The sequence below is a fragment of the Palaemon carinicauda genome, chromosome 45, assembly GCF_036898095.1.
Source record: "Palaemon carinicauda isolate YSFRI2023 chromosome 45, ASM3689809v2, whole genome shotgun sequence".
NCBI classification, from domain to species: Eukaryota; Metazoa; Arthropoda; class Malacostraca; order Decapoda; family Palaemonidae; genus Palaemon; species Palaemon carinicauda.
The window spans coordinates 38,039,119-38,065,121 of NC_090769.1; the positions used below are offsets into that span (position 1 = coordinate 38,039,119).

Consider the following 26,003-nt stretch of genomic DNA (forward strand, 5'->3'; position numbering starts at 1 on the left):
TTAATATCCAGATCAGCAATAGGGAATTTAATAGACCGCAAGTTGTTGTCCAACGAATTAAGATGAGATTCAGCAACTGAATACCAGACAGAACAATATTCGAAATGAGGTAGATTGAAGGAATTAAAACATTTCCTCAGGATAGATTGATCACCGAAAATCTTATAAAACTTTCTCAGTAAGGAAACAGACCTAATCCGTTTCTGAAAACTAAATTTACAATCGGGAATCACACAGAATTTTAAATTGCGTTATAAAAGTTAAAGATATACTGTCAAGGCGCCACAGTCCTCAAAATACTTAAAATCATACTTTGAGTTTTGTTAGAGTTCAATTTCATGCCTTACGATTTTTACTTTGCATTGATCATGACTAGATCTCTATCAAGGGATTCAGAAACCTCAATTCTATATTCAGGATATGGAATTGATGAACTGGGGAAGTGATATTGTGTATCATCTGCAAATAGCTGGAACTTTACTCCATGTCTCCGCAATACTCTTGATAGGCTAATAGTATAGATACAAGATAGGATGAGGTCTAATACACTTCCCTGGGCCACCCCTCTTTTAATGGTTCACAGGATGAATAACAATTTCCAATTCATACACGAATAGTTTGTCAAGCGAGGAATTCTATGTAGATACTCTAAAGCTTCTTCATCCACATCATTGGATGGTAAATCTTTCAATAGTAGTTCATACTCTCAAAAGCAGTACTAAGATCAAGTATAATCAGGTTGCCACATTTGCCCCCCTACATCACTACCTACAGAACATCTATCTATTCTTTACAAATGTCTTAACCTCTATTGTTTATTTTTATCATCTATTTATATCCAGAAGTATTCCTGATGGGGTTAAATATTTAATTTTCAATTAATTTTGAATTTTTTTGAGGCTTCACCGTAAAATGTTTTTATCAATCTGCACGCTTAAGTTTTGTGCATGTTATTTACTCTGTTCCTTTATTTTATCGGTATATAATCGCTCGCCTATTGCGCATGCCAGTCCTGGACCTTGATTTCTCCATATGTTCCAAATAATTTATATTTCTGAGTCCTCCATATGCGCCAATTAGTTTATTTATCTTTGGGTGGCTATTTTCTCAGCCAATTGGTCGTAATAATTACCCATAATTCGTTGTTAGGGTATCTGTTCTTAATGCCTCCACAGTCGTATTGCGTCCCATTTTCTTTATTACCATATTCTTGATATATTTTCCATTGGTTTTATATTTCTCTGTTGTATCCCTTTCGGGTAATCAAGACTTGTTTGTGTAAGCATGTGCTTTATGTAGCAGTTTATTTTGAACTATGCTTGATCCTATGTTTTCCTTTTCACTGCTAAGGCATTGCCACAATAAATGTGTAACTTATTAATGTTTGATAATAAAGCATGTGATCTGCAATTCCGTATGTATTCTTATATAGAATTGTTAATTGTAGTAGTTAAGATTAGAGAATAAATGTAGCACGTACTATAGATTAACACTATATAATTGAAATAAATATGTGGAACGATCCCAATATGTTTCTTTTTAACATTTCCTTGGATACTAGGTCGGAAAAAATGCCTTCATGCATACATAAAGGACTACAGTATCTTTGATTTTTTGTCCGTGCTTCCTGCTTATACAAGAAAAATTGTATATGCATTCGTGTCTGTACTTAAGGGGGAAACAAATGTCCTATTTTGTATTGTTTCCCCACCGTTATGCACTTTTTATCGTATCGAGCGGGCGCCATACTTTAATGTGGTCACATTTTTGGATGTTCGCAAATTTGTATGTTGGCCTGTTTGAAATCCTAGTGGAATCTCGTTAACCCAACAGCTGTTTTAGTAGTGATTCATTTGAAGGTTCAGTGGTGTAAATAATTTTTTAAATTAATTTCTTTATATAATTCAGTTGCCTTGTGTTTTTCTTTTTTTTCTGCGTATGTGATATTGTTGTGTAGCAACCTACGATCATTTTCTTTATTGATAGATGCATTGATGCTTTTAGTTCTCGTTGTTTATGCAGATATTTGTTTATCTTCGTGTTTATCAGTTATTTATTGAAAACTTAGTTGTTTTATTCTCAGTACTAACGTACATAGATTAATTTTCCTTATTCGCCTTCGGTAAAGTACATTTACATGCAAGTTTTAATTTTATTATTATATTTCTAACGCCTCTTATTACTTCTGTCAATAAGCTTATGTTTTTAGTTCCGGTTGTTGGTAAAAGTTATACCAAAAAAAATTTTCTTTTTTCTTTTTTTTTCCCCTCTGAAATATCACAAGTTTTGTCCTCGTGACTGGCAACTAATGATTCGATTCAGGGAGGGATAGGAATGTGCCCTTTGCGGAGAAGAGGCCTGCTGTGGTTGGCCGGGACCGGGTGGGGGGGGGGGGGGGGGGGGGTGTTCTCAACCTAGGTGGAGGTTTGCCGTTTCTTCCGACACTTGTTTTTACTTCCAACACTATCCTGAATATTGAATATCGTATAAAGAATATTTATTTTTAATCTTGGTATATATGTATTATAAATTTTATGAAACCAATTTGATTTTGTATCGTCATTTTTTGTGGTAATCCCTCGCTTTCTATATTTCATTTTTTCATTCTGTTATTCCCTTTTACGTTTGTCGTCAATAATTTCTTGCTCTGACTATTTTATTGAATATCATTATTTTATGAGATGTTTTATCTATAAATTCATATATGTATATATATTCTTACGTTAAATATATTTACTTGCCATTAAAAAAAAAACTCGCTGAAATTAGCTGGATTTCGGTTACAGACATGCAACTGCTGACTCAACAACAATCCTAATTGCCTTAGTAATCAACATAGGAGGGACTCAACAGAATTCTATTTGAATATAAATGAAGTGTTTAAAAGAGCCAAATAAAATGTTTAGGTAACGAGGTTTGACCCAACCTGTCTCTCTCCCTCGTAACTTTCTTTTAAACGATAGGCCAAAGAAAACTCCACAATTATAGATGGACTAAAAATCAGTCCGAAACGGATGCCATGTTTGTTTACAAGCTGCATTTGATATTGACTCCCCAAATTCAAAGGTCAACAAACTGTTGTGGAGAACAGATGAGGATGGGGGAATCTGTTGCAGATTTCAGGAACAATTATATTAGATATAACTCTAATGGCATCTTCCTCCCCACCGTTAAGTTAAGGGGTCGGGTGCCTGATGCGCCATCTCCTATGCCTTCTAAATTGGATGAACTTCCTAAATTCTTGGGGAAAAACGTTGATCTAACAAACATTCAGATCCATATCAGTAATAGCTTATTCGTGTCAACTGATATTTCGAGTTGCTTTAGAAAAAAATTCTTGTAGTAAGTCGCCTTACGCAGACAGCGTCCATGAAGCTAATTCCACTATGCCGTCTCATATATTTTTAATTATCTTCTATACGCTTATCATTTTATAATAATGTCTGTATCACTACTCTTTGTGCGTTTAACTTTCCTTATTAAACATTTGTTTAAATCGTCCGCAAAATAACAGTATTTTCCATAATATACTGGCATTATTTTGAAGATCATGCCCATCTAATAATATCCAGTGATCTCTTATATTTTAAAGCTGATTAGATACTCTACTTTATGTCCTATAGAGTGACAATTCAAGTTTGAAATTGAGTTGATATTCCTTGAATCCTGTATTTATACAGTGCAAGGTTCACGAAAGACTAAAATTACAGCTGCTCCCGAGTTAAGGATTATATTTTCTGTAGAAGACGGTATGTACGAATGGGAAACCGAACTTTTGGGCCTGGCTTTAACTTTGAAGTTGGGGGGGGGGGGGGGGGTCGACTTGCACGGAACACTCATTCTTCTAACTCGATATTCTCTTTGACTCTTTGAAACAAGTAATATTTCGTACTATCATTCTGGCAGTTCAAAGAAGACAGTTAAAATGATGTAGACACTACCCTTTTAAATAAAAATACGCTGGTAATTAGAGGTAGGCAATTATCCAAAGTGAGGGAGAGAAATGTTTGTTCGGTAATGTGAATCTCCTAAATCTTACATATTTTTTTCTGGTTGTGACATTTTCGAAGTAAACTTTTTTTTCAATTATTAGTCAGATTTATTAATATTATTATTATTATTATTATTATTATTATTATTATTATTATTCATGTTTTCTATTATTATTATTATTTCATAATTTAAATATGTAGTGTTTTGTATGATTTTATAAGTCGACATTTTTATTTGGCGTGCGCTTTTCACAAAATCGTTTTTGTTGTTACTTTTATATCCTTTAATGATTAATGTATGTAGTTTTAGAATACTTTCTAATTATTTTCGATTATGCACTCAAGTAACTCCAAAACTCTACGAAATCGTCACACTTTGTGCATAAGGTCTTCCCTTGCATCTAAGATAGTGTAGTATTTTTAGGAGTTGAGAGGCTATATATATAAATTTATATACAGTATATGTCTTTCCTGTCACTCCCAGCGTCAATGTACTCGAACTACTCGGCATCCTCACTGTCCCTCGGTCTCTAGAGATTACTAAAGCAGTAGGGGAAGGAAGAGAAAATTACTAACTTAAGAAAATATGCTGGTATAAACTGGCATAGAAAGACAATAAACAGATGCAAGTGGAGGGACATGTGAGGCCTGTCTCGTACTGCAGACGAGTTACGGATGATGATGATGATGATGATGATATATATATATATATATATATATATATATATATATATATATATATATATATATATATATGTGTGTGTGTGTGTGTGTGTGTGTGTATGCGTTTGTTTAGATAAATATGAAAGCTATATAATACATATATATAAGGGGAGAGGGAGTAGTCATACCCTGGTGAGATGTGGTGCGTGTGTGTGCATGTCTATCGAGATATTTAGCTGTCATTTTGGACGGGTCGTGTACACTAGTATATATGTATGTATGTAAATCTATACATAGATACATTCACTGACACGTTTGTCATTATTGTTCCTAAACAGAATTTTGATGATTACCTCCGCTAACAAAGTTGGAAGGAGGTTATGTTTTACCCCCCTGTTTTTGTGTTTGTGAACACTTTGCTGCCCACAATTTGACTCGTAGAGTAATGAAACTTGCGGAATTAACTTGCTTGAAAAGTTGGTAATTATTAAATTTTCGAAGGTCAAGGTCAAGGTCACGGTCAAGCAAAATGTCCAATTCACGTAATCATCCATAAGTTTGAACATCGTTGTCACGGAGAGATCATATTTGAGTGTATAAAAATCCACGCCAATTAATACATGTTAAGGTTGAAGGTCAAGGTATAGCCCAAGGTGAAGGTCAAGCAAAAGGTAGAATTCCGGTCATCAACCATACAGCCACAATTTTAATCGTAAAGTAATGAAACTTGCGGGGATCTTAAACTTATGTAAAGGCCTGGAAATTATTAAATTTTGGAAGGTTACGGACGAAAAAGGTGTCCAAAATCACTACAAAAGGTAGAGAAATAAGCTGCCCTGTTTGTACTGCCTTACCTAATATTGTATTTCATATGCCATTTCTTTACCAAAGTATCTCTAATTCTACAGCTGCTGAGGACAGAATGTGTACAAATAATCTGCCTGTCTTTCAATTTGATAATTCTTTATAGATCTTCTTTGGAGGACATTCTTTTTTGCCTTTAATTTAGTTTACTTAGAAGTGTTAGCATTGCTCTGTATGTCGAAAATCGGAGTTGAAGTACACATCTGTATATCATGTGGTGGCTGGAACGGGCCGGTGGGATAATACCTAGTTACCTAACCGGAGGTTAACTTACGTTTATCTTGAAGAATAGATAAGATCAAACTGTGTACAGAATCTGATAAGCCCTGTCAGATTTTCTGATAAAAAAATTTTTTCTTGTTTTATGATCAACAGATGTGAAAAAGTAATTAGATTTTATGCAATTGTCAGATGAAGTTTTCGAAAAACGACTCTATAGGATTGCGTAATTCTATGAAGTCGATGTTATTTTGTTCCCTATACCACCTTTGATAAAGGCACTTAAAAATTTTTTTTTCTCTCTCTCTCTCTCTCTCTCTCTCTCTCTCTCTCTCTCTCTCTCTCTCTCTCACGCAAAATAATTTTAGAGTTCGAGCGTATTTTGGTGTACAATCTTGTTCTACAAAGGAGGATCAGGAAATAAAGCCGTATTTTTCAGAGAAAACATCCTGTCGTGAACATGTATTTATAGCGGAAATTCCCATTACTTTTCGTCCCCCGGACCCTGTGCCAGCGGAATTGTTTGTTATCCTTAGAGGCCCATAGCACCCGCTGTTGCTGCTGCTCGCGGTCATCGTTCTCTAGTTCAGCCGCAGAGCTGCTGCTGTTGGGCCTCTTCGCGTTCTCGGCTGGATAGAATCATCAATGAAGTTGCGTTTTTTTTCCAGCTCTCGTTTTATGGTGATTCTTATTTCTGGTATGGGGTATTTATTATGATGGTAGTTGGTACAAATTCAGGGGGATATTTGTTTTGGAGAATTTATCTGCTGATTCGTCATCGTTGTATGAAAGAAATTGTTATGAGAATATCTAGCGTTACATATCACAAATACACATTTCCCTTTCATAAGATGCTACTGATGCACCTTTCAATGATCACATAAATGACGACATTGGTTCAACTTTTTGATGACTGTATGTCTACGATTGGGCGACTAGCACATGGGGATGTAGAGTACGTATGAAATAACGAGGCTGACATGTTTGCCATGTAGCTGGGAGAAATAAACATGCATAGGCCATGAAAATTTTTGTGTAGGTGAAAGGATGTATCCGAGTGGATTGATCACGCAGAAAAAAAATAGTAACTGATTATACAAAGCAGAACTTTAAAAAGATAGGATAAGTCGTCGCCATAGAATCTTTGGATAGATGAGGGTCTGAAAGAAGCATGGGAAAATTTACTCTCGGGGGAGAATGGGTGAGATAATACCTTACCCTTTTTCTGGAGGTGGAAAACACACTCTCTCTCTCTCTCTCTCTCTCTCTCTCTCTCTCTCTCTCTCTCTCTCTCTCTCTCTCTCTCTCTCTCTCTCTCAGCAAATCAATCAATGGCATAATTAGTTTTAAGGTACTGAGTAATGTAGTGTAGTGTTTCGTTGTTATTATTAGTGTTGGAGAATATTTTAGGGCTGCGATCTTAAAGCAATCGTTGGTGTCTTCGTGTTATTGATATAAATTCATTGAGATTTTTAGTAATCATTATGATTATTAGTAAAAGGAAGTCAGGCTATTTTTATCACTTACAATTCCCATTAAAGTACGACATTATTACAGCGGTAATAGTATTTTTATTCCAGTGTAACATTAATGTTATTGGAGAAAGTGTTGAGGATTGGAAAGACGCTGCAGTTTTGGTTGACATTTTTTTTAACGAGTGGTAGACAAATAACGAAAATATGGCTTATATGAATGATATTTATTTTAAAAATGTTTTTTTTTTTTATCATAAGTAGTTATAAAAATATTTGCAATAGCGTTGGTTTAAGAGTAATTGTTTGTATTTATGATAATTACTATTATTGCAATTATTGTTGATTTGTTTGGCATATACTCCAACGTTTTTTCTCCAAAAATAAAAGGATATATTACCATAAGATTGGGATATTATTATTATTATTATTATTATTATTATTATTATTATTATTATTATTACTACTACTACTTGCTAAGCTGCAACCCTAGTTGGAAAAGCAGGGAAGATAGCCCAGTGAGGAAAGTAAATAAAGTATTTTAAGAATAGTAACATTAGAATAGATATTTCATATATAAACTATAAAAAACTTTAACAAAACAAGAGGAAGAGAAATAAGATAGAACAGCGTGCCTGAGTCTACCCTCAAGCCAGAGAACTCTAACCCAAGACAGTGGAAGACCATGGTACAGAGGCTATGTTACTACCCAACACCTATTTCATTGTTGTTACATTATTTCGTCTTTTAATCAACTCAATAAAAATCCCGTTAAACAATCTGTAAAGATGCAACAAACCGGTGAACATGGAATTGCAGTAGCCATGTCTGGCTGTCAGGAGGAAAATCGGTAATTATATTATAATTTACTTCTTATTTTATCGTTCTCCTCTTATCCGGCTAATAAATTGTGCTCTGCTGTAGCGTCTTCTCTTGCTTTTCCAAGTTCCATGTTTACATCTTATAAACTATGTATCATGTATAAATACATAGACGTACACATACATGTATTGATAATTAAATTATATGTATGTTTGCATAGACATATCACCTGCATACATATTCATACACGTATGGATAAATTGTTACATTTTAGAATCATCGTGAAAAAGGTTCTGCCTTTAATATATGTTATTTTCGTTAATCCTTCCTTGCACTTTTGGTGTCTGTACTTCATTTGCAATCATCGAAAATTTATTTAGTCGGCTATTCTGATTTGCAATTCTAAGCTATCTGTCGCATTTTTTGACGTCGCCGGTTGCAGCATTGAGATGTGATGACTGTCGGTTGGGTGACACCCTGCCAAGGTCCTTCCTTGCTCTCTTCACTTTCTTCTAAGGATGTTTCGGCTCATGCTCTGCACCGGCGTGTCCCTCTACACCGGCCCAGGTCCAGGTTTTTCCGCCGTGTCTGGTGGGCGTTCGTTTAGGCTAACTTTACGCTTAACACGGACTCCTCTCTCTACGGGCATCCTGTGTGAAAGGGGATGCACCGATACATTCTCTCTCTCTCTCTCTCTCTCTCATACTATATATATATATATATATATATATATATATATATATATATATATATATATATATATATATATATATATATATATATATATATATATATATATATATATATATATATATATATATCGTATTATATATATATATATATATATATATATATATATATCCCTGGGCTAACTCGTTTTGTTTGGCCCCTTTCTATCACATCGTAATATTTTGGCAGTTTAGAAAGAGTTGTGTTTTCTCTGCCGAGTTGCACTTTGTTACAGTAATTAACGTGAACGATTCATTTGCGACTCTTCATGACTGAAGGGCGCGCCCTCCCTCATGCAGACGTGGCGCCGGTGATTGGTGGAGGAATGTCCCGCTAAAATGTAGCCCCGCCCATTCCCGTCCCGCGGAGGCGGAGTCTGTTATTTTTTCTCCACAAAGACAGCTGTTAATAGAATCTCGGAGAATTAATAGATTTTTTTTTTCCTCTTCCATGTCGTCTGGTTAATGTATGGGTGGGTCAAGGGATGAACGGCCGCAGTGTTATCTAGTGTATGATTAACTAGAACGTCTCATTATTATCGATGAATTCATAATGATCGTTAAAATGTTCATGTAGAGGCCCTTGTTTTGTAGCTCCACGGCCTCCTCCCCCTCCTCCCAGACTCTTCCTATCCAACGACAGGTCTTCCCTGCATGGGCCATATTTCGAGCAAATATTTAGCTGGGCTGGAAATTTTAACGGATGGTGGTACGTGTGTATGTGCGTGTGTGTGCGCGCATAATTGCGCCTGGATGTGCGTGCGTTTGTTCGAACAGGAAGGCATCGACCTGCAGTAAACTCACACCGCTAACTGTAGATACCGCTAACTTAGACAAATTTGTACTTTGCTTCCCCTCCGATAACACTTCCCATCTCGCCGAGTAATTGCCCTCCAAAACTAACAAACACATTATTTCTGATAAATGTTTCTTACGGCGGGAAGTCTTTGAGACCGAGGGGGGGGGGGGAGGAGAGGAGGGGGAGGGAGAGACGACTTTATGGTTTGTACAGGGAACAGGGAGGGAACCAGAAAATTTTAAGGCAGATGATGATGTTTATTTGAATATTTATATTATTTTTTGCACTTTTTTTCAAGTATTGATTCAGCTTGGTTTAGCTATAGACATTTTCAGTATTGTACATTATATGGAATATCTTGTCGATAATGGCATCGTGTTTATTTATCTGCTTTTGTAAAAACACATTTTCTATTTATGTTCTTGAGTGTGCCGTGAGGCCTTAACCGTCTATTTCTTGCCACCTGCATTGGCTCTGCGGTTGGGCCTGTTTTCACTTCCCGCCACTCTCCGAATTCTTGCCTCCTTCACTTATTATTATTATTATTATTATTATTATTATTATTATTATTATTATTATTATTATTATTAGCTAAGCTAAGAAGTAAGGAAATAAATAAACTACAAGAGAAGTAATGAACATAGAAGTAAAATGTTTTAAGAACAGCAACAACTTCAAAATAGATCATTCGTATATAAACTATAACTTAAGAAAAAAAAAGAGATGCAAGATAGAATAGTGTGCCTTTGTGGGTATTTGATATTAAAAGATTACAGCACTTGCTGCTTCCAAGTGTTTAATTGAATAGTGCTAGGAGGTATTAGTAGGGAAAGCATTAGAAAAGGTTGTAAGAGGACTTTTAATATCCACGAAGCTTAAGAGTGCATTAAAGATAGGAGCGACTGGCGCATTGTGTAGACTGTAGGGGGTTCAACTAGCTGCAGATGAGTTTTTTTTTTTTTTTTTTTTTTTTTTTTTTTTTTTTTGTAAGTAGAAGACGTGACATGTGAAAGTTTAACATTGTGGGCTGATCCAAGATCCAGAAGTTAGATTATTTTCCTTACATTAAAAAATGCAATTTTAACCCGTCTAGCTGGCTTGTTTTTTTTGTGTTGGTGTCAGGACATTTCCCATGGTGTGTGTGTGTGTGTGTGTGTGTGTGTGTGTGTGTGTGTGTGTGTGTGTGTGTGTGTGTGTGTGTGGGGAGGGGGTCGGTAGGCTACATCCAGTTTCCAGAAGATGTTCGCCTTCCGTTTAAAGGCATACAAGAAGAGAGGTTGTTGACCACACCCCTCCCCCCACACACAGACATATCAAAGGGGAAGAATTTACTGTAATAATCCGATGGCCAAGGCCAGAGTTAGTTATCACTGCTTATTGTCGAATTGTGAGACCCCAGTGTTTAGTGAACGTTTCAGTAAGTAATGATAGCTATATTTAGTAGTGATTAAGAAGACTGAAATTAGAACTTATATTTTTGCAGACTTTTCTTTTCAACTATTTTTCTTGAAAAAAGTTAAAACGTCGTCATCTACATCCATCTGTGAGGTACTCAAACGCAAATAAAGGCAAATTATCTCTCTCTCTCTCTCTCTCTCTCTCTCTCTCTCTCTCTCTCTCTCTCTCTCTCTCTCTCTCTCTCTCTCTCTCTCTCTCTTTCTCTCTCTCTCTCTGAAAGATTGCCACAGCATCCGTCGGTTTATCATCCCCTCTCTCGATAGGGCACCAAATTTTAATTAAAGGTGGAAGGTGACAAGACACGCTCTGGTGGATAGGTAGTTTGGGATAGATGGATAAAATACACAGGCTGGGAATGTGACAGATCACAGGGATAGGAAGGGGCTTCGCGCAGTGTGGTATGTAACAGTCGGTCTGTAGGAAGAGACAGTGAGCCAGATCTTGTATAAGCTCAGAATTTTCACTTGAACCGTTAGTTGATAAGTAATGTATGCAGTTAAACTTAAGAATTATTGTTAATTAGAATTGAAATAATGATCGTCGTCTTGGTATTAGTACACTGTATGTACTATGTTGAGAAAAAAGTCATAAGTATAACTTGCTCTTCATGGAGCTTTTACTATTGTTCAAGTTATTTGTATTATGTTATTCTCCTGACTTTGACTTTGAAAATTTTCGAAAAAGAAGCTTCGAGATTAGGATACCAAGCTCCATTTTCACTGCAGTTTTCTCTCTCAAAATATATTCATTCTAGAAAAGATTCGAATTTTATGCTCAAGTAATTTTCATTTTTTCGTGCCAATATTTCTTTGGGGGAATTGTTAAAATCGTTACTTCATATTAAACGAGAAGACCAAATTTTACTAAGATCTTATGTTATTCTTCCCATAATAATAGTCGCAATCTTTTAAACCTGTAGGACCCGACCTCACGCTGCTCTCGCGGTACGACAGTTTTTATTAGTGTTCTCTTCCTTACTGTCCTTGTTAGTGAGGATGGTGGTTATGTTGGATTGTGTAGGTCTACCTCTTGAGTCATTAGCAGCTTTTTTATGGTTTTATCTCAAGTGGAGAGGAGTCTTGGGGACGATCATGTGTGTATATGTTTGGTCTCTACGACACTGGGCAATAGCACATTGACCTGTCCCTTGCCTCTGCCTCTCATGGGTGACCTTTAAATCTCTACCATTATTATTAAAGCAACGTTACAGGAATTTTGCCTTTGCATCATGTACTATATGTTATGTACTTTATGTTGTTAAGTTTTTCTGTGTGTAAATTTTATATTTAAACATGGTACTCATTATCCTTAGATTATCGATGTTACACACACATACTAAAAAACACTTCTTTTTTTGTTTTAATAACATTGGTAGCAACGGTTGATGATTTTGTCGTTGGTGTTTTTATTGATTGTATTTCTTTAGGGAAACGCCCAAAGATCTGAATGCAAAGTGAAGAACACGTTATGTTCACTTGTATTTAGTCAATCTTCTACTGTGTATTTTTCGTTTGAAATGGTATGATTTCTTTTGGCCAACCTTGGCTGGTTTTGTTCCTAATTTATTAACACTATATTTTATACCAACTTAGGAGCTGTCGCTTCTATCTTGAGAGTGATTGATTTATTTAATTGGGCAATAAATGCTTTAGATATTTTTAATCCAGTTATATGAAAGAATGTTATTTTTATATGTATTAATTCGTACCATTTCGTTGTTATGTTGTTCCTGTCACGTTTTTATAATTATATATATACCTGAAATATGAATTTATATTTGTGTGAAATAAGACAATTAAATACCAGCAATTGCCTTTCTGTCATTACACTCCCAGAACTCTGTTATTAGTTATTTTCCCTTTCCCGCTTTGATTTTAATCCTTTTTTGCGTGATGGAAATAATGGCCTTATCTCCGAGAGGAAGTAAATCCTTTTACAAAATGGTTTTTGTTAATAATGATGATGATGCTGAGGTGTGGTTTTTTGTATGTGTCACTGTCACTGTCACTTCACTTCAGGCCTGTCGCCATACGCTGGCTTGTACTCGTTGTTGTCTGTGTCAGCGGCCGCCGCCTCCCACGTTACAACCACCACATCCGCCATCAGCGCCACCGCCGCCGCTGCACCCAGGAGTCCTGCTCCACCGCCCATGTCTCCCTTAGGAGTACCTATCACCACGCCCATGGCTGGAGTCATGGCCACTCACGCCGTCCTTGCTCAGCTCCACGCCCTTTGTGTCCAGCAGAAAGGTCCGTTAGAATACAAATAAATCCTAAAAGACCTACTAATATGACTTATCTAATCTGGTGTTTGGTGTTCCTCCGTAATCCCCCACCCCCACCCCCCACCTAATTTCCTTATGGAGAAAGCAAACTGTCCGTTATTGAAGTCACAATTATGTCCTTCCTAAAGACGATGTCACACGGACTTGTGTTCTGGCATCCCCTTAACCTCTCGCCTCTAGCCATCCATTACTAGTTGTTAAAATTGAAGTCTCCCATCTTAGTGTGACATCACCTTCACGAAGATGTGTTAACTTCAGTTTTCCACCCGCGCGGGAAAATGAGTGCCTATTTTGAGTCAAAGATTTGGAAGGCTAGGCGAGGCAAGGCACTAGCAGATGCCAGAGTACGTGTTAGCGCTACGAAGTCTTTTAACTTTCACCTTAGCTGTGACAACAGATTTTTCATTCCCGCACTCATTTTTCATCTCTTGGTGATTTAGTCTTCTTATGGGAGAAACAAAATACGTTGTTTATATGTATTAGTCCAAAAACTTACTCGGAGTTTCCACAGTAAAGAATTCCTAATTGTATATACACACAAATGGACTTACTATATATATATATATATATATATATATATATATATATATATATATATATATATATATATATATATATATATATATATATATATATATACACATAAATATATATATATATATATATATATATATATATATACATAAATATATATATATATATATATATATATATATATATATATATATATATATATATATATATATATATATATATATATATATATATATATATATATATATATATATATATATATACAGTGTATATGTGTGTGTGTGTATATATATATATATATATATATATATATATATATATATATATATATATATATATATATATATATATATATATATATTGTGTGTGTGTGTGTGTGTAGATATATGTTTGTATATAAATCGGTATGTTTGAAATATATAACTGTTGATTAATATCTTCGTTCAATTTTCATATGTACAATATTAAGAACCGATTATTTTGGGGTGGCTCCCAATTGCACCTCAACTTAATTACCCGGGCCCAATGCCTTTACCGTGTAGCTAAAATTCCAAGAAACAGTATTCATTGTGCTTATTAATTGAATCTTTATTTATTTAAGAATTAAATTAAAAACGTTAAAGACATTTGTTTAGAAATTAGTCCGCATATGGAAGTCTAGAATGATCACAAAGCGGGACATTTTAAAACTCCGCTGGGAAACGTGTAATTAGCATTCTGGGTGTGTTCATTCTAACAAATGCTCATTATACAAATGGCATACACACATTTATACATGTGTGTCATACAATATTTATATATATATATATATATATATATATATATATATATATATATATATATATATATATATAAATATTATTTTATATATATATATATTATATATAAATATTATATATATATATATATAAAATATATGTGTGTGTGAATATATATGTATATATATATATATATATATATATATATATATATATATATATATATATATATATATATATATATAATATAATATAATATAATATAATATAATATACACACACACATTTTTGCAAGATTATGTTCTTTTTATAACCTTTTCTGTATGGAAATAGTAAACTATTATGGTACATTATTAAAATCCACGCTGCTCCATAATATTCTTTTGTGGAGGATTTCCACGTTATTTAAAGATAAAATTTATTGGGTGTTTTTTTTTTATCTCAATTGCTCTGCCTATAAAATCTTTTTCTTTGATTGGGTCATTTATATTATATCACTATAAAACAAAGATTTTGAGATTAGAATGTACCTTCCCTTTCAAGGAAAAAGAGACATTGTATTCAATTTTCAATCCACCTTTCTGCTTATTACTAGACTAACACATCTATCGATCCTATCCACATATATCCTATATGTAGGTGAATTCTTTTGTATATTTGTCACATATTCAATATATTTGTATATGTACTGTCTGTATATATATATTATGTATGGCTTTCTAATCTAATCTAATTCTCTCTCTCTCTCTCTCTCTCTCTCTCTCTCTCTCTCTCTCTCTCTCTCTCTCTCTCTCTCTCTATACAGGTATATATATGGGATTTTACTAGTTTCGTTGTTTTTATTATTGCTTTGTGTTCACCCTTCTATTTCCTTTTTCTCTTTAGAATAGATACTGTATGTGTAAATAATATAATAATGTTAATTGATATTTACATGATCCTATGAAGTCTTTTTTGCTGTCCTTAGATGGTGCTTTGGCCGGTGCTCTGCCTCCCATTTTGCCAGCGGGACAAATGACAGTGACTCCAACTATGCTGGAAAGTATCTCTCGGCCGTCGCTTTCTGTACTCAATAACAATGATAATGCAGTCAACAACAACAATAACAGTAGTGGCCCCAAGCCTACTTTCAGTGTTGTTACTACTGTTCCTGCAAGCAGATGTGTTACTGTAGGAAGCAGGGATGATCTAAGAATGTCTTCTGTTTCAAATGTTAACAAAGCCCCCGTAGTGTCATCGAGAGCGGCTCCCAGGTTTATTCCTAAGAAGCCATCAGCTCATGTAACAGTATCAGCTAAAGTCGGTGGTTATGTCACTGGTCCAGAACAAACCAGTGCTGTCATGTTAAAGTCTAGTTTAAATTGTGCCAAAGAAGAAAAAGACAAATTGCGAAGTGTTCCAAACACTAAGAGAACTGTGGAACAGCCACTAAACTGCAAAATGACACCAAGAACTCTAGGCTCTCAACTAATGTCATGTCCTGTGAGTAGCACCAGTGGAGGAGGAGGGAATTCAGCAGCACCTCCTCTAGCCCTTGCGGGAAGACTATCCCCGATGGCAACTTACCGTGATTCTGAAAAAACCTCATATGCTGTTAATAATGTACCTGTTGATGAAAAAGACAGAGGAAAAGTTATTCAGAATAACAAAATGTTCACTCCACAGGTGCCTCTAGGTAAGACGACTACCCCTCACTTTAAGTCATCAGCTGCAGATCTCTGCAGAACCAATGAACATAAGACAACCGTTGTCTCAGAATCTTTAGTCTGTAATGGGATAAATAACGTAGCGGAAGTGACCCCAGCTATGTCAATTCCTTCAAGTTCGACAGGCTTAGAATGTAGTGATTCCTTTGCAATAGTGAAACCCAAGATTGTTGGTGTAAGCACGATAGTTTCACCGGCTCATGAATATCAGTCAGTTTGTGATTTAAGTATAAGGTCTGAAAATAAAGAGTTAACAGACTCTACCAAGTTCCACACTGTTGAGCCAATTAGCTTAAGTACTAAGACCAAAAATAATTTCAACAACGGTGAAGAAGTCATCAAGAATTCCGCAGGTAATTCTAATTTATTTTATTCATTGCTTCATTGTGTAAAAAAATCTTTCAAGTACAGTACGGTATTCCTTATACATTGTCAAAGTATTTTGTTTTTGTTTTTAAAATTGTAGTTAATAGAACACCAATAATTTATATTTTCGTCTGCCTTTGTTTTTACCAGTTTAGCAATGTGCATAGTGTTTGTTAAATAACAAAATTCCCTGCAGGTGATACAAGTGAAATGTGTGTGGGAGAGCTGCAACGGAGTCATCACTATCACCAAGATCTCAAAAACCTTAATACCAAGGTCATTGGTAGCTGCAATGCTGGGGAAGGGAATGGTAATCACTTGGCATATGTGATTGGGGATCAATGCTCAAGGACAACACCTGGCCTTCATGAGCCTTTCGTGCAAGGAAGGAAAGTGAAACCTCGTCCCCATCACTTACCAGCAACATCAACATCAGCGTCACCTGTACCTGTGCTGTCTCCAGCAAATACCCCAGTCTCTGTGGGCGATGCAAGTCCTTCTTGTCCCCCAATTGTAGCGTTAACTCAGTTGACTGTACCACGTGTTGCACCTCCTGCCACTGCAGCAGCAGCAGCAGCAGGGGGTGCTGGAGCAAATGGGGATTCATCGAATCGAACATCCCGGAAACCTTCTCGCCCAGATGAAAGACCGACTATTACAGCTACTGGTAAGATATAGAAAATGTAAAAAGGAAGAATTCCATGCACCAATAAAAAGTTCTTTCAGAGACCTACAGTTTAAATTTTCTTGTTTGTTTTTTTTAAAACTTGAATACTGTATGCCTGGTTTCTAGTAGGCTGATGTGAGTAGATATATAGTGATCAGTATTTGTTCTGGTGTTTTTTTTTTTTTTTTTTTTTCAGTTTTATTATATAAGGGCGTTGGTGACATATCCTTGCCTCACCAGTATGAAACCTTTGGTCATTTTTTATCACATTCACTTTCATCTATAATTTATATAAATATTAAAATAGATAATGTTGCTGACACCAAGTTTGTGAATTCTGTTTTATAGAGGTTCCTCCTTGAATGTACTTTTTATTTAGTTTTTGAAGAATCTAGTCTCCTTTACTGGTTTAAAATTTTTATTATATATTTTGTTATTCAATTTATCTAAAATTCTTAATTTTTTTTAGGTAGCAGCATGAACGCACATACTTTATATTCTCATTACCTGCTTTCGCTTAATCAGGTAATATCCCCGTTGGTATAGCTGTTGCACGGCAACGCCAGGAGCCAAGACCGCCCGAAGAGACTTTGGGACCACTCCCAAACGGAGCGGCAACATCACAAGCAAATACGATACCTGCTCACTGGCCATTGCCTCCTACGCCATGCACTCCAGGAATTCCGTCAGCACCTTTCTGGCTCTCCCAGAGCCAGTTTGCGGGTAATGGAAAATTATGATTTCTTGATTAAAGTAAAAAGTAGCATTTGAGAGTACGGGTGTATTTTTTTTGTGTTTGATGATACTAGCAGTATATTATGAATTGTGAGTGGATATTGCATGAGGTTTATCTGAAGCAAGTAGTTGTAGTATTAGTAGTTGTAAATATCACAGCGATATAACTATTTTGCATTTATTTTGAGGATATATTTTTTGCTTTCTTTTCATGTTATTTACGCATTTCCATTTTTTTTACCTTGAGACTGTCAACTATACAGTAGTTTTTAACGTAGGTGCCTCATTCCTGGAGATCGAAGCTTTCCATCCTTTGCTCTGTTTACATATTCGAGAATGTTCTTGTTCTTTTCGAATCCAGGAATACTGGAATTTTCAGGACGCTACTTTTTCAATACAGAGTCAAACTTCTCAATTTATTAATTTATTATGTCGATATCTTGGTAGAAAAAAAAGTTTCATTGTACTTTTTGAGTACTTTTCTGTTTGGTTCTTTTGAAAATACCTGTAGATATCTGTAATAGATATAGAATTTATTTCTTGTTTATAGTTTAAGAAATTATCAAGGGAATGTGAGAGTAATTAATTATACAGTAGAATTATTAAGTGGTACATTTTTAGATTGAAATATTCTTTCACTAATAACAAAAATAATTTTCAATAGCTGAAAAAGTACATATACAATGTACTGTACTTTTCTTTGGACATAATGAACCAATGCTAGTGTTTTACATCCATACATTGAACAATTTTGGAAGGAGAAACTAAATATTTCATGTTTGTACTCGCACTGGGAAAAAAAAAGAATATGCATGTGTATATATATATACTGTGTAAAAATCACATTTTACACGTGTAAAATGTGTATTGTAACCATGAAAAAAAAAATTAAAAGAATTCGTTGGATTTAGTACTTTCGTCTTAACATCATCGGACTGACGATCATATCACGAATAAGACAAAAGTACTTACTGTATTTCAATCAAGTCCTTTAACTTTTCCGTTCGGGACTACAATAAATACAGATATATATACAGTATATATATATATATATATATATATATATATACATACATACATACATACATACAAATTATGGATAAATGAATAAGTACAGTATATCATACACGGTATCTATATATAGGAACAATATACTGTACACATCAGTTTTTAGTGGGGAAAAGTATTTTATATTAAAAATATTATTTAAAAAAACCCAAATTTATCATGTACAATGGCACCTAGCTTAGATACCTTAGTAGGGACCAGGTTTTATGTCTTAGAAATCTAGTTCTTAGTAAAGATACGTAGCTAAGAACCAAGTTATTCACCTGTTAGAAAATTAATGTTGGACCATACTTATTTTGAAATAATTTCTGTTCTAGATTATCATGAAATAGTTTATTAATCTTTAAGATACACAGTGATTTAGTCCTCAAGTGTTACATGTGTTTATTTGTAGTAAACTTCATTATTGTATTGTCTTACTCAAAGTCTAACTTATATTTGGTAGTTTGTTCTTATTACTGTAGGTAGGCTTGCAGTTTTATCTGCATGCATGTTTCCATTCACATTGTATACTGTTTTGTATGGCACCATGTTTAGTCAACCAAGTGAACTGTGTGGGAATAAAGGGAATAATACTAAGTAGTTTCCATAATACTAGCAAAAAAGTGGTAAGATAACTGGAAGGAATGATAGCTATATAAATTCCTTTTCCAATTATTTTGTTATATGTAACCAAAAATTAATATAAAAGCTAATAAAAACTATTGGGATTTAGTGTTTTTCTTTTTTTGAATAGTGTGAAGAAATTCCTTCTTTGATTTACATTCTGCAACATTTGATAGGGATGCAATTATCTTAGTTTCTTCCACACCATTTCAAGAAGAAACAATCTTCCCTAATTTACCATTGAGTAACAGTTTATTAGGATGCAATAATTTTAATGTTCACCAATTTAGGAATAGAATGGGAATGGGTAGCTAACTTTGATTAATGGCTCCACAGGTGTAGGTGTGGATACCAGTGTAGGCGCTGGCATGGGTTTAGGCTACCAGTTTGTTCGGGACCATCTAAGTGGCCACTACTACGTACTGCCGCACCCGCACGCAATACCAGGTTTGTGTTGTAAATGTGACTGAGCACAGTCCCACATGATGACACACCTGATACAGTTCAATCATGCCTGCTGTATAATGCCATTTTTCTGAGAGATGTGTGCTAGTTATTTTTATAAGTCCACATTACAGTACTAAGCATGTTAAAGTACAATGCAGTTTGCACTGAATGTCAACTTGAAATACTAATCAAATTTATCTTTATTTTAGGAGTAAATTAGATTGGTTATTAACTTTGGAGGTTGTGGTGAATAATTGTAGCGCAGTAAAGTAAGAATTAAAATGCAAGCAATATTGTTTTGTTGTGTACTGTATTCTGAAGCAAAATTCTGTTATAATAGAAACTTATTTTCCTTTTTGTAACTAATTGTGTTATGGATTAAGAAGTGCTTATATATGACCCCTAAATTCTAATTAGTTACTCATTCTCAAGAAATAATTGGTGATGTTTTTAATTGTCCCTTTGCTATACACATTCTTGTTTATTGTTTACAGTATTTTACTGTTGTTATCTATTTTCAGATCCTGGTGGACATGGGTTGGTTTGGGCAGGATATGGCAGTGTAGCTACAGCTCCTCCTGTGGTTATGCCACAACAAATCCTTGCACTATCAGATTATCATCGCAACTTTCACCCTGCTCTAGTCCATGTTCCTCATCCCCATGCTCCCGTCCATAGCCCTACACCTGCATCCATCAAAAGAGAGGATCCCCCAACTCCTGTGACACCAGAAGAAGATCCGAAGAGTCAATCAATTAATGTGTCACTCTCAGCTCAAGGACCTGCACCCCCAGGGACAGAAATGAATTTATCATCTCCAATACCAGCAGGACTTCGTCATATTCCACCTCCATTCATTTACCCACCTGCCTCTACCTTGCCATATTACTTGCCACAGTCACCTCATGGGCCTCCATATTCTCTTCCACCTTATTCACTTCCACCTACTTCAACAATGGGAAGCTCAGGCCTTACATCATCATTACCAAATTCTCTTACCACAACTCTCACAGATACTCTTACTTCACAAGGCAATATCACTACAACATATTCTGTGTTGCCAGCAGCTCCAGTAACTAGTGTTGCTAAAGGAAGTGGTTTAGAACATTGTGCATCCAAAGGGTGTGAATCTCTTGTTGCTACAGCTTCACCTGCACCTCTATCAGATTCTAGTGAGCCAATAAATGTCACATCTCATTCAGAGGAAGAGCCTGATGTGGAATCTCCAGTGTCGAAAGCTCAGCCTCCATTCACATCTCTGAGTTTACCTATTCCATTTAAAATAAAGCAGGAAATAAAAGAAGAAATTCCCTCTCCAGTTGGGTCAGGAAAAGAAGACTCATGTGCTTTAGGCATTCCTGACCCAAATGAAAATCATATCCCATCAAATCATATTGTGGCAATCAAGAAAGAGACATTTCTTGGTTGTGAAGATATTGAACCTGGTAGTGACTTACAGTCTCATAATGGAGCAGTGTTTGTAAGTCATATGAACCATCCGTGTCCTCAATCTTTAGCAAATGGGTGTACTGCATTTGTAAGTCCTAGATTATCTGACTCAGATCTTCCACTTAATCCTGCACCCCTTCCTCATTCTGTCCGTGCTTCTGTTGTCTGTCAAGAATCCCAAACAATACCTGATTCAGAATCCCAAGTGCTTGATTTTTCCATTTCTCATAGATCAAGTTGTGAACCTGCATTACCACTCCACCTTGAAACTGAGCATGTTGATAGTACTGAACCTCAAAGACTGGTCTCTCTAGACCCCTGTGATAGGATTCCCAGTGAAACACATTCTTCTACAAACATTGAATCTTCATCTACAGTCTCAACCAGTCCCAAAGCTTTAATTGTTAATAATTCTTCTAATGGTAGTGTTTTTTCCGATCCCAAACCATCAACTGTAGTCCATCCAATACCACAACGTTTACCAAATGGGGATGAAGTGGAGTGTGGATTATCAGATGAGAGTTCCTGTATGCTGAGAAGTCAAGATGAAGCTGTTCCTTTGACAGAAGGTGACTCTCAAAGAGCTCACCAATCATCGTATCTTGATTTGAGTGGTTTAGTGTTACTGTCTCAAAGTGTTTTACAACATGCAAATCGCTTGTCATCCTTGTCCCCAGAACAGACATCTGTAGAAAACTCTTCACATTTCAGAGATTCTTCTACAGCTGATTGTGCCTCACAGACTAAAGATTCTCCTGAAAAATGCACTTTATATCCAAGTAAGAGAGACTCTACTGAGAAACTGTTATCTTCTCCAGAGAAGCTACCTGAAGATACTTGTAGCTCAGATGAAACCTCCCGTGAATGTTGCATCCAAAGTGAGCAAAATGAAACTGAATCGGAAAATGATGATAGTGTCCATGATGAATATGAAAACTGTATGTATAAAGACAAAGATTGTTTAGAAAATTCTTCTTCAGCAAGCTTGAGTGAGAGAAAAGATACAAGAGACGGAATGCCAGAGCTCGTCAAGGCTTGCCTCGGTGAACTCCCATGTAGCCCTGTTTCACCTGGATCTCCTTCACATGATACAGATTCTGTTGTTGCTGCTTCAGCATCTTCAACAGAATTGGACGAGTCTCCTGCTGCTACTTCTATGCCCACTCAAATAAGTGGCCTTACTGGCCTTAGCCTTTTGTGTGCCTTAGCAGAGCAACGCATCATGGAAGAGGAACATGTGGCATGCCCTGCACTTTCTTCTCTGGCTGATGTAGCAGCTACTTCTCCAAGCGTTCCCACACACCAACCAATACGTTCTCCTTCTCCTCAGCCAGGACCTAGTTTCATATCTAAACCAGTATGTGCTAGGCCATTTGGTGCCATAAATAATAATGCTGTTTTTGGTGCCACAACATTTGGTATGATTCCCAGTTCTTTCACTAATTCTTATACAACTCCTGTGAAGTCTGCAGATGTAAACAGAAATTATAAGAGTCCAGAATCTGAGCGTGAAGCAAAAGCATTTATTGCAAATAAAGCATCTCAATATCAAAAAGATGCTATTGAGAGTTTTAAAAGTCCATCGGGTTTTCCTGTAGATTCCATGGATGAATCTGAACTTAGTGTGCGCATGAAATTAGCTGAAGTCCAACGAAAGTACCGAGAGACACAACGTGAATTATCTCGTCTTCCACCTAAAAAAATTGCATCCAGCCCTGTTAAAAGAGGGCCGGGGCGACCTCCTAAGAGGAAAATTATCAATAATGATGTATTAGGCAAAAAGAAAGTTGGCAGACCACCTTCCAAGAGAAAATCACCACAAAAAGAATTATCCCCACCAGTTCTGGAACGTGTTACAGACTTGGAGATCAAAGATATATCGAAAGACAATGATGATGACAAAGAAGACAATCGAAGCTCAGGTAGATCTATTCTGAAGCCACCAGTTCTTACTGCAACCTTTACAAATCAGAAAATTTTAGATGATAATTGTACATCTTCACCAAAGACTATAGAAACACAGGCTTCTACTGAAAAAGAAGAGTCGAGTGATGATGACGCTGACAAGTTTAAAACTAATAGACGCTGGTCTGTATCATCTGAGGATACTGCACCCCCTTCCCTGGGATCACCATTTAAGTTACCTGTAGCTACACCTGAAACTGAAACTAGACAAGAAGAAAGTGAAGAAGAGCCAACCAAAGATATTGCCTCAGACACTGGCACCCAGGACTTAAAAGTTTTGAATATTGAAACCTCAGTGGAATCATCTCCCTCAGATTTAGAGCAACAGTCCACATCATCTTCAGCTTCTAAGAAACGGAAACCAGGCCGCCCTAAAAAGCATTCCCCCACAAAGGAGGATGCAACGGAGACTATAGTTGCAAAGAAACCAAAAACTTTGAATTTCCTTCTCCACAGACCATTACTCTCAAATAAATCAAAGATGCGACCAAAGTTGAAAGCAGAAGTGAAGGTTAGTTATATAATAGTTTTTTTAGTACAGTATATGAAAACTTTACAGTTACTTAAAAAATCAGTTTTGTGTATAATGCCCAAATTACATATCTGTACTGTATATCTAATATATTCCTGCAATTCATATGGAGATGTTCAGGACGATTTGCGATTTTGTTGTTGTGCTAAAGTGTTAAAAGCTTGTGTATTAAAGAAAAAAATCTGTAAATTGATTAAATCTATTAATAAACTTCAGGAAGGACTTTTGTTAAAAAGTATATACATGCACAGTACAGTGCTTAATAATTAAATCATATCTGCAGTAATCTTTAGTGGAAAGTCAAGTACCTCATTTATGAAATAATTGTGATAGTTTCTTTAAATTACATCTGTTATTACTTTACTGGCAGATACGTGAAGAGGAGGAGGAGGACAATGCTCCGCGACCACACTACACGATTTCATCTAATGCTGATTCATCATCCCAGAACTTATCTGAGGAAGAAGAAGACCACAAATCAGTAAGTTGTGAAAAACACATTTATGCTTCAATTGGGGGTGAAAGACCAGGACTTCAATTTTCTCCCTTTCTTTTTATTTAATAAAACTACCATACTCTCATATAATTTGACTTCATGAATGACAGGAGGAGAACATTTATAAATCATTGGTGGGATTGATCTTATTTTATTATTGCACTGAAAATTTTATTAATACAATTTTATTTCACACATCTGCACCCATAAATATGCAGTATCTATTTATCTATCCATCTACATGTATGCATGTGTGTATGTACTGTATACACATGAAATCCTCAAGAGAAAAATATTTGAATTTTGGACTTCCAGGGAAAAGAACCTTTGTTTGAAATAAAGGAAAAATGTTTTAACTTTTTTAAAAGTATTTTATCATGTTTAAAGAGATGTAAGAATACATGAAACATTGTAGTCTACCACACCAGTGTTAGAAAAAACAGCAGATTGAAGATATACTTATAATCATACTCTGAGGGATATATTTGATTTTTATGTAAAATTGAGCAGTTAGCTATTAAAGGATATTCTTTGTCATTATGAAGTTGCCAGATGTTTCTATAGCTTGTTGCGATGTGTATCACTATGTCTAATGTTTTGCTTGTTATATTTTAATGTTTTTTTTTTTTTTTTTTTTTTTGTAATTTTTCAGAGTGTTCGGTGTGGCTCGGTTGATATTGTACGTGGGGCACGGAAACGCGGTTGTCCTCGAGGACGTGCATCCATTACAAGAAGAGCAATGCTTAGAGACAAAGAAAAGCGAAAGTCAGCTGCTGAAAAACAGTCTCATATGGAAGCACTTTATAGGTAATATGTTATGATAAATTTAATTCCTTTTTCTTGCAACAATTAACTATGTACAACCCAATCATGGCTTTCGTAGAGACTGCTAAAGTTATGTTCAGTCTTTTGCTTGCATCCCTCTACATACCTTGCTTCACATATTGTTATTTGAGCCTTTTCTCATCCTATATCCCACATATTTTCTCCCAGATACTTGTATGAGTCTTATGCTTTCATTTACTAACCTCAAGGTTTCATCTTCCTTGCCTCCATTTATCCTATAGCCTTACTCTTGCTAATGTTTACTTTTACACTTTAAATTTTGTCATTAGTCTGCAGCTGTCTTTTGAAACATCAGCGAAAGCATCAGCCACGAAGCTTTCCAATTCCATGATCCCTTTTCTTATTCCCTAATTTTGGATTTACATCTGCCTAATCTCTAATGCTACTACCCTTCCCAAAGATATTAAGCAGCAATGGAGACATAAGATAACCTTATCTCAGCCCTATATTTATGCTAAACCAGTCACTCCTCTTTGAAAATTTTACATCTATTTAATCATTGAAATTTTTTGTAGCTTGCAACAGAT

General features: G+C 35.5%; 1 protein-coding gene across 6 annotated transcripts in view; it reads left to right on the plus strand.

The window, feature by feature from the left end:
• wge (winged eye) overlaps positions 1-26,003 on the plus strand; it is a 104,007-nt gene that overhangs the window by 61,054 nt on the left and 16,950 nt on the right. For 3 of the 6 annotated variants that reach the window (XM_068367564.1, XM_068367562.1, XM_068367563.1), the window contains exons 3-10: positions 13,036-13,266; positions 15,561-16,652; positions 16,862-17,332; positions 17,858-18,055; positions 20,078-20,188; positions 20,710-24,113; positions 24,505-24,615; positions 25,283-25,437. In XM_068367564.1, coding sequence (XP_068223665.1) covers positions 13,036-13,266; positions 15,561-16,652; positions 16,862-17,332; positions 17,858-18,055; positions 20,078-20,188; positions 20,710-24,113; positions 24,505-24,615; positions 25,283-25,437 — 5,773 coding nt within the window. The remainder of the gene's footprint in view (positions 1-13,035; positions 13,267-15,560; positions 16,653-16,861; positions 17,333-17,857; positions 18,056-20,077; positions 20,189-20,709; positions 24,114-24,504; positions 24,616-25,282; positions 25,438-26,003) is intronic. The other 3 variants (XM_068367567.1, XM_068367566.1, XM_068367565.1) reach the window with 2 other exon arrangements.